The following is a 12,845-nucleotide window of genomic DNA, read 5'->3' as shown; positions in this document are numbered from 1 at the left end:
TATGGTGTATAGCACCGGATATCTTGCAGAAAGAGGTAATCTTCTAATACTGTGTAGAATTCAGTCTGTCAAAAGCCATAAAGCCACAGTCACATATAGCGTACAAAATAACAAAAAAAGACATTGCCAACATTAGTTAATACCAAGAAGATACTGACAGTTTTAAATAGGAAAAGAGCAGAATTACTTAGAAAAGTTATATTCCATTTATAATTTATCTTTAGAGCAATAATGTTATAAATTATTCATTTTGAAATAGATAAAATGTCAACAATTTCAGTAAATTATCATGAGTAGTTAGATTTTAGTGTCATGGTTTGGTTTTATATAGATGAATATATACACATGAATTATATTATTTATCATAATATTTGTTTCTACAGGTGAAGGAGACACTACACCTACAATTGTCAATTTAGACCGTGAGTAGTATTCAAAATATAAAGTATAATTGGCTTTCTATGTGTCACACGTGATTTCATATTGCCTTCATAGAATAAAAGAGGAAAAAGTTACAAATAAATCTCTGGTTTTATAAAAAATATTTAACACTATAATAAAAATGTGTGTGTGTGTGTGTGTGTTTGTGTGTGTGTGTGTGTGTTTGTGTGTGTGTGTGTGTTTGTGTGTGTGTGTGTGTGTGTGTGTGTGTGTTTGTGTAAGAGGGATGTGCACATTGATATAGTTGCCTGAGGAGATCAGAAGATGGGTGTCAAATCTCCAGGAGCTTACAGTGAGCTACCTGATACAGGTGTTGTGGCATGAACTCAGGTCCTTTGTAAGAGCAGCACTGACTGCTGAACCACTACTCTGGCCTCTACTTGCCTTTATTTCAAAACATATAATTTCCTGATTGTAGACGTGAAATAGTTAAACAAAACTTCATATCACTTTGAAATTATACTTACATTCTTCTAGTTTTAGAAGGACCGTATGCAATGTGGCCTCCAAGACACTTAAGAATACTCACAACGGAAATACGGAGGTCAGGTTTTGGACATTCCATACCATCTATATTCTTTTCTGCCTTCAAGTTTTTTCGCCAGCCCTGTGGTCTGTTCCACAAGACATGATCACATCTAAGATATTTGCCTAATCCTCATAATAAGAATCTGGTGGGGACATTTGTTTTTGTTTTTCACATATTTCTTAAGGTGAAAGGAGTTATTCGAATATTTTGTTGTTTATAAAAAATTAAGACATTTGTTATGCCCCAGGCTGAGGAAGCAAGAGAAAATCTAATCTAGACCATGGACCAAGTACAAGAGCCTAGATAGAGAATCCAGCACAGGGTCAAAGAAAACATCCATTCCAAAGAGTCTGAATTAGCTCATTAGAACATAATGGTCTTATGTTGATAATGCTATTAATATATACATTTTATAGATAGAATGGTAGGAAGGGATTTTAAAATTCTTACCTCTCAAATTCGGGATAATCAATTGCAGCTTTGTGCTTTTCTCACTTTGGCTATTTCCTTGCTTATCAATCAGTGGCTCATAATCCCTTCACAGATTGAATCACCCCTTCACAGGGGCTGCATAAAAGATATCCGCACATCAGATATTAACATCATGATCATAACAGTAGCAAATTGTCAGTTATGAAATAGCAATGAAATCTGTGCTTGAGGGTCAGCACAACATGAGGCATGGCATTAAAGTGTCTCAGGAAGGGTGAGAATCACTGGGCAATTACAGTGTGTACAGAGATCAGTGAAGTAAACACGCGAGTGATAGATTCGAAGACTTTGTTCTTGGTGCTTGGCGAGCAACACATTGTCCCCATCACTACAAGCCTGTCTGCTTTTGGGTGATGAGGTTTTCTGTGTCACTCAACAGCAAAGATGAGGATAGCAAGACTCTTGGGCTTAATATACAGTTGTGAACTTTCTTCAAGAGGCTCTGCTTTTTTCCTACCTTTTATTGGATTGTTTATGTATTTACATTTCAAATGTTATCCCCTTTCCAGGTTCTCCCCCTCTCCTAGACCCCTCCCTCTGTTTCTACGAGGATGATCCCCTTCCTTCCCACTCACTTCCACCTCAGCACCCTGACATTCCCCTACACTAAGGAAACACAAGCCTTTTAAAGCCCCTACACTAAGCCTTCACAGGACCAAGAGCTTCTCCTCCTATTAGTGCCAGACAATGCCCTTCTCTGTTCCATATGCACCTGGAGCCATGGGTCCCTCCATGTATACTCTTTGGTTTGTGGTTCAGTCCCTAGGACCTCTAGGGGGTTTGGTTGCTTGATGTTGTTGTTCTTCCTATGAGGTTGCAAACCCCTTAAGTCCTTTCTCTAACTCCTCCATTGGGGTCCCCATGCTCATCAGTTCAGTGGTTGGCTGAGAGCATCCTCATCTGTATCAATAAGGCTCTGGCAGAGCCATGTTACATTTGTCTAGCAATCACTGGACTTAATAAAAGTTAAAAGCTCTGTCTTGACTAATGTTTGATGTGGTCCTGTTTTTTAGATCCTGTAATATCCTGTGCCAAAACCAAACAACTGCGAGTTGTAAATGGTATTCCAACACAAACAACAGTAGGGTGGATGGTCAGTTTGAAATACAGGTAATTATTAATGGTCATAAATCATGATATTATGAATATTTGAAAAAATGTATTTTCAGCTTAAGATTGCAAGATTACTCTTCATATGAAACACTAAGCTTGGGACCAGGGACTGATTTCTGTCCTTACCAAAGTGCATATATTGGATTGTATAATAGTATGATATCTTTGTTAAGTTTTAACAAAGCTTCCACTAATACTGATTCCATGTGACACCGTGTCTGACAAACTAGAAGAAAATGACAGAAGAAACCTATTTATACCTTCATGTTACCTTGATAGCTATAGTACATATATTAATTATCAAATCTAGAATATTTTAAATATATGTCTTCTAAGATGTTTATACATAATCACAGAATTTGCCCATTTGTTCTTAGTTTCCAACATTAGTGAAATGAGAAATAGTAATATTACAGTTTCATTGTAGAAATCAATGACCTATTACAATAATTGTGCAGTTTTGATTCTTGTAATTAGCTTGGATACAGAATTTTTAATATGTTTATTTCTGAGAACTCTTAAGAATTACTGATATCATCTATGTAAAATCAATCTGCCAATTATATAACAGAAAAGCTTAGAACCATGTCATAAAAATCAAGTATCTCACTTACATTGTTGATGTCCTGTGCATATTAGTCTGCAGAGCATTTTTAATCCAAGTACTTAGTAACCACAGCTGTTTGGTTATTTTTCCAAAACCTACACTGAAGGGAATAGAAGTTAAGACTCAATATATACTGTCATCCTCCTGTGTGGTAAGCCATAAATATCTGCCTCTTCAGCTGAGAGTCTCTAGCATTGCCCTCTGCGGCCTGAGCAGCTGCTCTCCTTGGAAATGAAAATTGTGAAAGCTGTAGTCTTTCCACATTTCAGCTAAAAAGAAACGATTTTTACTGATTTTGAAAATCAGCAAGGAAATTTCCCCAGTTTTTAATTCTTCCGAAAACACGACTTTACATTTTCCTAGGTGCTTTATTCTCAAAGTTATTTCACTTTCATAGGTGAAGAACCAAAGGACTGACCTTACACTTGGCCATTTATTCAAACCCAGTTGTACTTTGTCACATCAAAGCTAAATGGTAAAGCTAAAGGAATCAAGAGTTCGCTGGAGAAAATAGTTTCTACAAGGCCTTTAGCATATCCAGTGCCCCAAAACAACAAAACCCCAAATTATTAAACAGTGGTTGAGGAAAAATGAAAGGGTGTAAAGATTAAACATAATTGCTACCACTGAATGGTTTAATCCGAGTTTTTTAATGGAATCACATAGCATTATTGTTATGACCAAATGCTGATATTTAAACACTTGCACACTTTTATTCATGTAAATTATTGCACATGTGAGCGTGCACTATAGGTGGATAGAAATACAAATACAATGGAAATGTAGTGACTATATTTTCTCTTGTCACCTTGATGGCCTAAAATTTAGTCACACCATAAAAGCAATCACTGATGCTACAGTCACCAGATACCACCAAAACACTGTTGTGTGTCTTGTTCTAATTGGCCTGATTATTGTCATTTTACTTGACAATTCATTTAGTTCTGATAGATGAAGCTATTATATATACATACATATATATATATATATATATATATATATATATTTACTGATTGGCAGGCAATATTTCTTTTGTTTGTTTTTCTGCTAAGATCTTGATTTTTATTTTTCTCATTTTATAGAAATAAACACATCTGTGGAGGGACACTGATAAAGGAAAGCTGGGTTCTTACTGCAAGGCAATGTTTTCCAGCTAGGTAAGCAATATTTGTTTCTGACATTTAGATGTGTCTTCTGTTTTAATTTTGATATCAAGCATTTATTTTACAAGAATTTAATTAAAATCAGTGAAGCTATTTACATTAATTTAAATTAAAAGTAAATTGTACTGTGTATATGTGTGCGCGTGTTGAGGTCAGAAGACAACTTGTGGGATTCAGTTTTCTCCATGTGGGTCTCCGATCCAGTCGAGACTGACTTGTCAAATTTTCCTTTTAAAATTTAGTTATAAACATTGGCTGCACTAATATTTTCGTATTTAGTGCTAATTCGGTGATTAACGTTTATTCATCTGTTTATCACAAGTGACCTTAGTCTCACTTGGGAAAAGGATTTCTTTGAATTATGTAAATATATCATGTCCTTACTTTCCACTTGTACCTTTCTGATGTCTGTCAGGCTTCTTTGAATCCCTGCATTTCATTTTCTATGTAGAGAGAACATTAGGACCAACTTGGGAATAATGTCAAAGGAAATTGCATCAGCAAAAATAAGGATACTGTACTTGGAGCATACTTCTTGCTTCTCTTCTTATCTCTTGTTTTGTGAAAAATCTTCAGTCTTAGTAATAAACCAAATATATAAGCTGAAAGCGAATTAAATGTACACTCAAATTATAATTCATTTAAAGAATATCAGGATGAAAAAAACCGACATCTTACTTTATAGCAAGTATAATAAAACATTTCATAAACATAGGAGTCTTTTAGAATTTCTGCAACTTCAAAGCCTTCTCTGCCTCAGTACATTTGTGGTGTTCAAAAATCTCTCTGAACAAATGTGTTGTGTTTTTATTAGGCTTGGAATCAAAATTTAAATGCAGGCGTTATTCTTACAAGTTAATGTGACAATGTAAATGAATACTGATCTATAATTATAAATTATAGTCTGCATACCACTTTTCTATCTAGAAACAAAGACTTGAAAGACTATGAAGCTTGGCTTGGAATTCATGATGTCCACGAGAGAGGCGAGGAAAAACACAAACAGATCTTAAACATTTCTCAGCTGGTCTATGGTCCTGAAGGCTCAGATTTGGTTTTACTGAAGCTTGCTCGGTGAGTTTCTCAGATTTTATATTTTAATGGAAACTAGATTTACTGAAATATTTTCAGCTGGTTTTCTCTTTCTCTTGCATGTGCATTTATTATGTTATAGATTATGGATATGTATTTCTGTGTCCATGTATATCTATATGTGAACATATATTAGAAAGTTATCACATGACTTTCAAATGCAGTAAGTAGATTTGGTGCAATATTGTTATAACCTTAAAATTGAAGCTTAATAAGCAATTGTTTTACTTCTTAGAAAAATTAAGATAATAATTTTATATAGTGAATGTTTATCAAAAACTATTTCTGGTAAATGTTTCTTTCCTCTATGACGTATGCAAAGCTTATTGTAAATTAATTAGGTAAATTAATAAATTAATAAATACTCGTTTATGTACGTATAAACTCAAGATTCCCCTGTCGTAATATTGCACACACAACGCATGTACATATTTCTTTAGAGTTGCGCCCCACAGAGTGCTCACACTATATTTTGTCTTTTCAGCCCTGCAGTCCTGGACAACTTTGTCAGTACAATTGATTTACCTAGTTATGGCTGTACGATCCCTGAAAAGACCACTTGCAGTATTTACGGCTGGGGCTACACTGGATGTAAGCTGATTTTTCAGACATGAGTCTATAGTTATCGAGCATATGGACGTTTTCTGCTTATTACTCTTCTTGCCTTTACTGATGCTCATTAAACTGTATGTTTTTGGGCTGTTCCAGTGATCAACTCGGATGGTTTGTTACGAGTAGCTCATCTTTATATTGTGGGGAATGAGAAATGCAGTCAGCACCACCAAGGCAAGGTGACATTGAATGAGTCTGAATTATGTGCTGGGGCTGAGAAGATTGGATCAGGACCATGTGAGGTAAAAACCAGACAAATCAACACAACTAGGGGTTTAATAAACAGTACATCATTGGAGACAGGCAGGTGTAGCATTGCAAGAAACTCAAACCTTGGGAGGCTGAGGCAGGAGGATTTTAAGTTACTGTCAAGAGTCTGTCTTAAAAACAAAGGTAACACAAAAATATCTGAAAAACCAATGCCATTTTTTCTTGTGTGTTTTCTGTTTATCTTTGTCAAATCAAAATACTTGAATACCAACCTATTCCTCTAAAGAAGTATAGAAATCGCCCTCTGTAAGTTTTGTTTACTTCCTTTAATGCTCTAGTGAATCAGTCCATGCTTCATTCACAAAACAAACAAACAAGCAAACGAACAAAACAAAAAACTAAACAGCAACAACAATACAAAAATACTAAAGGCCTTTATTTGTCTTTAAAAAGAATGCTATACAAACTCCAGAAGTCTCAGAGGCAGCTATGCTGGCTAGAAGTATTCGGATTAATCTTCTAGTGTTTTTCTAAGTGTCTACCTTTGTGAGTCTCTTTTCCAATATAAACTCTATTATTAATATTGAGAATGCTTTCAAAATCTGTACATGTATCTCTATTTTTTTAAAATAAAGTTTAAAAATAGTGAGAAATACATGCTATGGGCAGTAGAAGAAACATGGTATACATATTTCTCAAGAAGTTCTTTTTGTTTTAAAATCAGTGGTCAAGGTTAGTGACTTTAATAGCTTGGTTGTTTTATTTGTTAAGCAGTTGCTCTTATAGTTTGGCAGGATTCCCGTTCTAGTTTTACATAGACAAGCTGCTAGGCTATCATTTTGAATATACTCCAAATGTGAGAAGTATCTTTTTTAAGCTTCATAATAGTTAGATACATGAATATTCTGTGTAGTAAACTTAGTCATAGTAAAATGGTTGTTAATATGTAAAATAATATATATAATATATGTCTTAATATAAAATATAAGCACACTGAAATGTATGCATGTCATATATATTTTTCCCTCTGGAATTTTATTCCTGAAATTATGTGTTTATTGAGGTCTGGACAGCTGCTTTAAATGATAAAGTTAAAAGGTGTTGAGTTCTTTCTATCCAGCGTGCATTATTATGGTATAATGGGAGAGACATTTCATATGGAGAGAAGATACCTTTTAAGTCCAAGAGTTTTGTGAATAAAACTCAGGAGTTTGGAATCAGATAAAGTTGTAGGATTCTCTGGTGGGAAATGTATGTACCTACTCCTGTCTCATTACTCATAACTTGGGAACTTGAAGCAATCCTTCTCTATAATTATCCATGTGTCTTTTCTTCATTTCTGTCCATTCCCCTTCTATTATTTGTTCTTTTCTCTCTTGTTCACAGTACCTACACGCACGGAACAGACTTAGCTTCTTACTACTTTCATATCCTCTACAGAGGACAACCATCATCCTGAAGACACACATGTTCACATGGACCTTGCATTCTCTCTGACCCTCTCTTTCTTCATGTCTCCTTCCTAAATATTTTTCCTATCTCTCCTTTGATTATTTCAACCTTCAAGAATATTTGAATAGAATGGTGCTAAATTTCAGTATTGTAAAAGTAGCATAGCATCTACAGAAAGTCTCCAAAGGAATTAGCTGTGAAAAATGCCTGACAAGGGTCACTGGTGTATTATTTAGACATCCATTTTATTACCTGATGAAGTTTGTATGTAAAAGACATGTTAAGATAAAGGAATTTTGTTTTGTTTAACATTTGACTTCAGGTCTACCTTAATTTTTCTACCCAAAGTATCAATGGTTCCTTCACTCTGTATACAGTATAAAAGTAACTTTCACAGCATTTAATTTATTTTTAAATTGTATCACTTTTAGTGGAAAATGAAGAAAATTGTGAACATTTTTCTTTATGTAAAGGTGTCCAAATCTAGCCACTGTGTTCTATGTGAGTGTGTGTGTGTGTATGTGTGTGTGTGTGTGTGTGTGTGTGTGTGTGTGTATGCATGAGTACTTAAGTGTATATACTATAGACTGTATGCTATATTGTAGACAGTATGTAGGCTTGATGCTCATGGAAGCCAGAATAGGGAGACAGGTTTCCAGTAACAGAAGTTATACACAACTGTATGTCACATTCTATGGGTGCTAGGAACCAACCCTGAGTCCTATGAGTCTTCTTAACTATTGACCAACACATTAAAATCTCTGCCCTGTGCATGAGTTCTTAAGACACTGTATAGTAGTCTCTGTATGGCCTACCTTCAGTCTTTGCTCCACTCCTTTCCCCTGCATTTCCTCCTGTGTGTATTTTGTTCCCCCTTCTAAGAAGAATTGAGGTATCATATTTTGGTCTTCTTTCTTCTTGAGCTTCATAAGGTCTGTGAATTATATATTGGGTATTCTGAGCTAATGCCCACTAACCAATGAGTGCACACCATGTGTGTTCTTTTGTGACTGGTTTACCTAATTCAGAATAATATTTCCTAGTTCCATCCATTTGCCTAAGAATTTAAGAAGTCATTTTTAATAGCTGAGTAGTACTCCATTATGTAAATATACCACATTTTCTATATCCATTCTGTTGAAGAACATCGGGGTTCTTTCTAGCTTCTGGACATTATAAATAAGGCTGCTATGAACATAGTGGAGCATATGTCCTTATTATATGTTGGAGAATCTTTTGAGTATATGCTCAGGAGTGGTATAGCTGGATCCTTAGGTAATGCTATGTCCAATTTTCTGAGAAACTACCAGACAAATATCCAGAACAGTTGTACCAGCTTGCAAACCCACAAACAACAGAGGAGTGTTCCTCTTTCTCCACATTCTTGACAGAATCTTCTGTCACCTGAGTTTTTTATTTTAGCCATTCTGATTGGTGTGAGGTGGAATCTCAAGGTTGTTTTGATTTGCATTTTTCTGATGACTAATGATCTTGAACATTTCTTTAGGTGCTTCTTGGCCATTTGGTATTCCTAAGTTGAGAATTCTTTATTTAGCTCTGTACCACATTTTTCATAGGGTTATTTGTTTCTCTGCAGTCTAACTTCTTGAGTTCTTTGTATATAGTAAATATTATCCCTCTATCAGATATAGGATTCTGGGGATCCATTCCATATGCATCCACCAAACCCTGTCACTATTGCTGATGCCAAGAAGTGCTTACTGATAGAAGTCTGATATGGATGTCTTCTGATAGGCTCTGCCAGAGCTCTACTGATACAGATGAGGATGCTAGCAGATAACCATTGTACTGAGTACAGGGAGCCCAATGGAGGATTTAGAGAAAGGACTGAAGGAACTAAAGGGGTTTGCAACCCCACATGAAGAAAAACAATATCAAGCAACCAGACTCCCCTGAGCTCCCAAGGAATAAACCACCAACCAAAACGTACACAAGGAGGGACCCATGGCTCCAGCTTCATATGTAGCAGAGGATAGTATTGTCTAGTATCAATAGGAGAAGAACGCTTGCTTTTCCCTTTTAGAGGAATGCCAGGGTGGTGAGTTGGGAGTGTGTGGGTGCAAGGAAGAACATCCTTATAGAATCAGGGAGAGGGAGGAAGGAAAAGGGGGGAACCAGGAAAGGGGATAACATTTGAAATGTAAATACATAAAATATTCATTAAAAAGTGGCTGCATGGCATATAAAAGTGGTTCAGCACAGTTATAACAGTTATGGATAAGAAGTGTAGTATAAATATATGCATATTAATTTAGTCAAATTTTATATATTTGCATATATACAATATATATGTACAAGTTAATTTATATTCATTTGTCGGATATCTTTACCCAATTATATAATATTTTATCATATAAAATAGCCATGGAATCATAGGTACACTTTAGAGAAAACATAAGTTATAACTATATTAATGACTAATATCAACTGGATATTTAGCAGAAGAATATTTCATGTTCAGAAAATATTTTTTAAATTATATAGCATTAGTTGTTCAATGACTAAATTCTTGTTTAAATTGTTCAGATAATATGTTGGAGGAAAGGTGTTTTAAATGAAGAGAAAGTTTAATAATGTTTAATCATTGAATTATGTAAATAAAAGTAGATTTTCATTGCATTTTATAATTCTCTCCATTTCAACTGTCAATATTGAACAGGCACCAAATATAGACATAAAAATAGATATAATATTGACATTATTAAATGACTATACCCTTTAGTTAACAAATCTACAGTGGATGTTATTGATGATTTTCTTATTTTTATGTCCAAAATAATTTGTCGCATTTTTATCTTTTCTTCTTAGGGGGATTACGGTGGCCCACTCATCTGTGAACAGCACAAAATGAGAATGGTTCTCGGTGTCATTGTTCCTGGTCGTGGATGTGCCATCCCAAATCGTCCTGGCATTTTTGTTCGAGTCGCATATTATGCAAAATGGATACACAAAGTAATTCTGACATACAAATTGTAATAACCACAGAAGAGACCAGTGTGTTTGAAGCATCCATGGATACATGAGGATTTCGAAGACTTCAGGATTAAAATGTCACCTAAAACAATCCTAGAACCACTACTTGAGTGTTGTGAGTGTTCAGATACTCATTAATATATGTGGGTGTTTTCCGTTGTATTGTATGTCAGTGTCCTTCTGTTAATGTTGAAGTGAATTAAGGTACCTGCAAGTGCAGTAACATATCTCCTGAAGATACTTGAATGGATTTTTAAAAAGTTACAGAACTAGAGTTGCTAGATTCTAAAAGTTTTAGAGAAAAAGGTTAATCACTGTATATGCTGCTTTCCAGGGTAATATCTTAACGATGATAAACATTATTTTAACCCCACCAAAACAATTTATGCATTTTGTTTTAAAATTGTAACTCTATATTAAATTATATTACATTTCATATGCCATATGTTAGAGTTCATTCATTTTTTTTTACAACATGTATCCTTCAAATACTGGCACACAAACTTCCACTTAGAAAAGCACATGCCCATAACACATGCAGCATATATTATTGTTTAACCATGATTTATCTAGTATAATCTCTAAGTATTTTGAGTGTATGTATCTCTGTTTCTTCTAAAATTTAAATGTTTTGAAAGATCAGTGGAAATATTCAGGAAAGGTACAAGATATATTCATACATATATGTATATGTATATGATCTATGACCGCCACTGGACAGTTTTTAATGTGAGGACAGGATCCATAGGATAAAATGACTAGCCTTGATGTTTATTTATATTTATTATTCTAGTTATTTTGTGTGCTTTCTAATTCATAAAAAGCAAAATGAATTCTGTATATTAGTATTATTTCTTTCCTCTAAATTTGGGGTACTTATTTATGCTGGATTTTGGTAGGTCAATTTTCTTAAAACATCTATTCAATTTTCAACTGTCTTTTTGAAGACATTCAAAAAGCACTTCTGTCTCTAAAATTGTATTTATATGGTTACTTTGAAAACCTGCTGCTATGATTGGCTTTTAGCTCATTTTCCTTACATTTAAAAATATTAACATAAAATGGTGATGACTGAAATGCTTTGTGAATGTCCCTTCATTGTATTCTACTTTGAAATATTTCAGGAAAAAAATGCCTTCTCAATCTAAAAATTCTTAGCCTGTGAATAATAGGAAAAAATATCAAATGAAAGGAGGAACTAGTCTTTCTAAATTTTTATTTCCATTACTTTAAAAAGTATAATTGTTTCTGAAAAATCAGGTATGTTCTAAGGACATTATCATATTATCTCATTCTTTCTAACAAAGTTCTTTCCCAATGGTATGGAATATTAATTTAAATTTTATAATCTGTATGATAATATTCAAATTTTAGTTTTTTTCTACTTACCATGACTGGAGAAGAGTTGTGTATTTATCTAAAAGTAACATATTAAAAAGTAACAAGACAACTTTTAAATTCTCACAGTATTAATGTTGAAATTAGGAATCCTAAAAGTTATTGCCTGGGAGTTTTGAATCCAGGGTTCACATTTTCCAGAATGGATTATCTTAAATTCTTTACCAACCAAAGATCCAAATAACTCAACACATTCTCCTGTGTGTTCAGTGAGGAAGCCCAGAAATTCTCTCACAAGCTATGACATGTGTATGTATATGTCATATATTTATATACACAGATATGTATGCACATGTTTTCTATCACGTAGGTACTGTGTCAAGAAACATTGTGTGCAGAGCCCCATCAATTGCCAATCCATATTATTCTATGTTCACTTAACTTTTTTTCCTCTTTCTAACCCACTATTTTTATGAAACAGAAACTTAAAGTTATATTATTAAAATCTTAACGTACTCGCTTAGCATCTTCCTGAATTATCTAAATTTTAGTGCTATATGTAAATTATATTGGTAAATTGTAATGCTTTAGCATACTGACATTTTACAATACTTTTCAGTGTTTTTTTTTTTTTTTTGGTTAGAATTCATGAAAAGAGAAACAGCAATAACATAGGAACCATATACAGTCAAATTTTCAGATACTTTGGAATCAGTATTTTTAATTTTTTAGAGAGGTAAACAAACAACAGCAACAACGAAGTCACAAAATGTGGTACATGAAACAACTCTCCCAATGAGGC

The 12,845-nt window shown here is 34.1% G+C and overlaps 1 protein-coding gene across 2 annotated transcripts in view; it reads left to right on the top strand.

Moving 5' to 3' along the window:
* The window catches only part of HGF (hepatocyte growth factor), a gene marked incomplete at both ends in the record, with an annotated part of 76,431 nt that extends 65,723 nt beyond the window's left edge, over nucleotides 1-10,708 (top strand). For both annotated transcript variants that reach the window (XM_080936407.1, XM_080936406.1), the window contains 7 exons: nucleotides 384-422; nucleotides 2,476-2,572; nucleotides 4,265-4,339; nucleotides 5,273-5,419; nucleotides 5,922-6,028; nucleotides 6,146-6,291; nucleotides 10,541-10,708. In XM_080936407.1, the coding sequence (XP_080792533.1) occupies nucleotides 384-422; nucleotides 2,476-2,572; nucleotides 4,265-4,339; nucleotides 5,273-5,419; nucleotides 5,922-6,028; nucleotides 6,146-6,291; nucleotides 10,541-10,708 (779 nt within the window). The remainder of the gene's footprint in view (nucleotides 1-383; nucleotides 423-2,475; nucleotides 2,573-4,264; nucleotides 4,340-5,272; nucleotides 5,420-5,921; nucleotides 6,029-6,145; nucleotides 6,292-10,540) is intronic.
* Nucleotides 10,709-12,845: the final 2,137 nt, after the last annotated feature.

Source organism: Micromys minutus (genome assembly GCF_963924665.1).
Source record: "Micromys minutus genome assembly, chromosome: 23".
NCBI classification, from domain to species: domain Eukaryota; kingdom Metazoa; phylum Chordata; class Mammalia; order Rodentia; family Muridae; genus Micromys; species Micromys minutus.
Note: the sequence above shows the minus strand (reverse complement) of the source record. Positions and strands in the feature narration are given on the sequence as shown.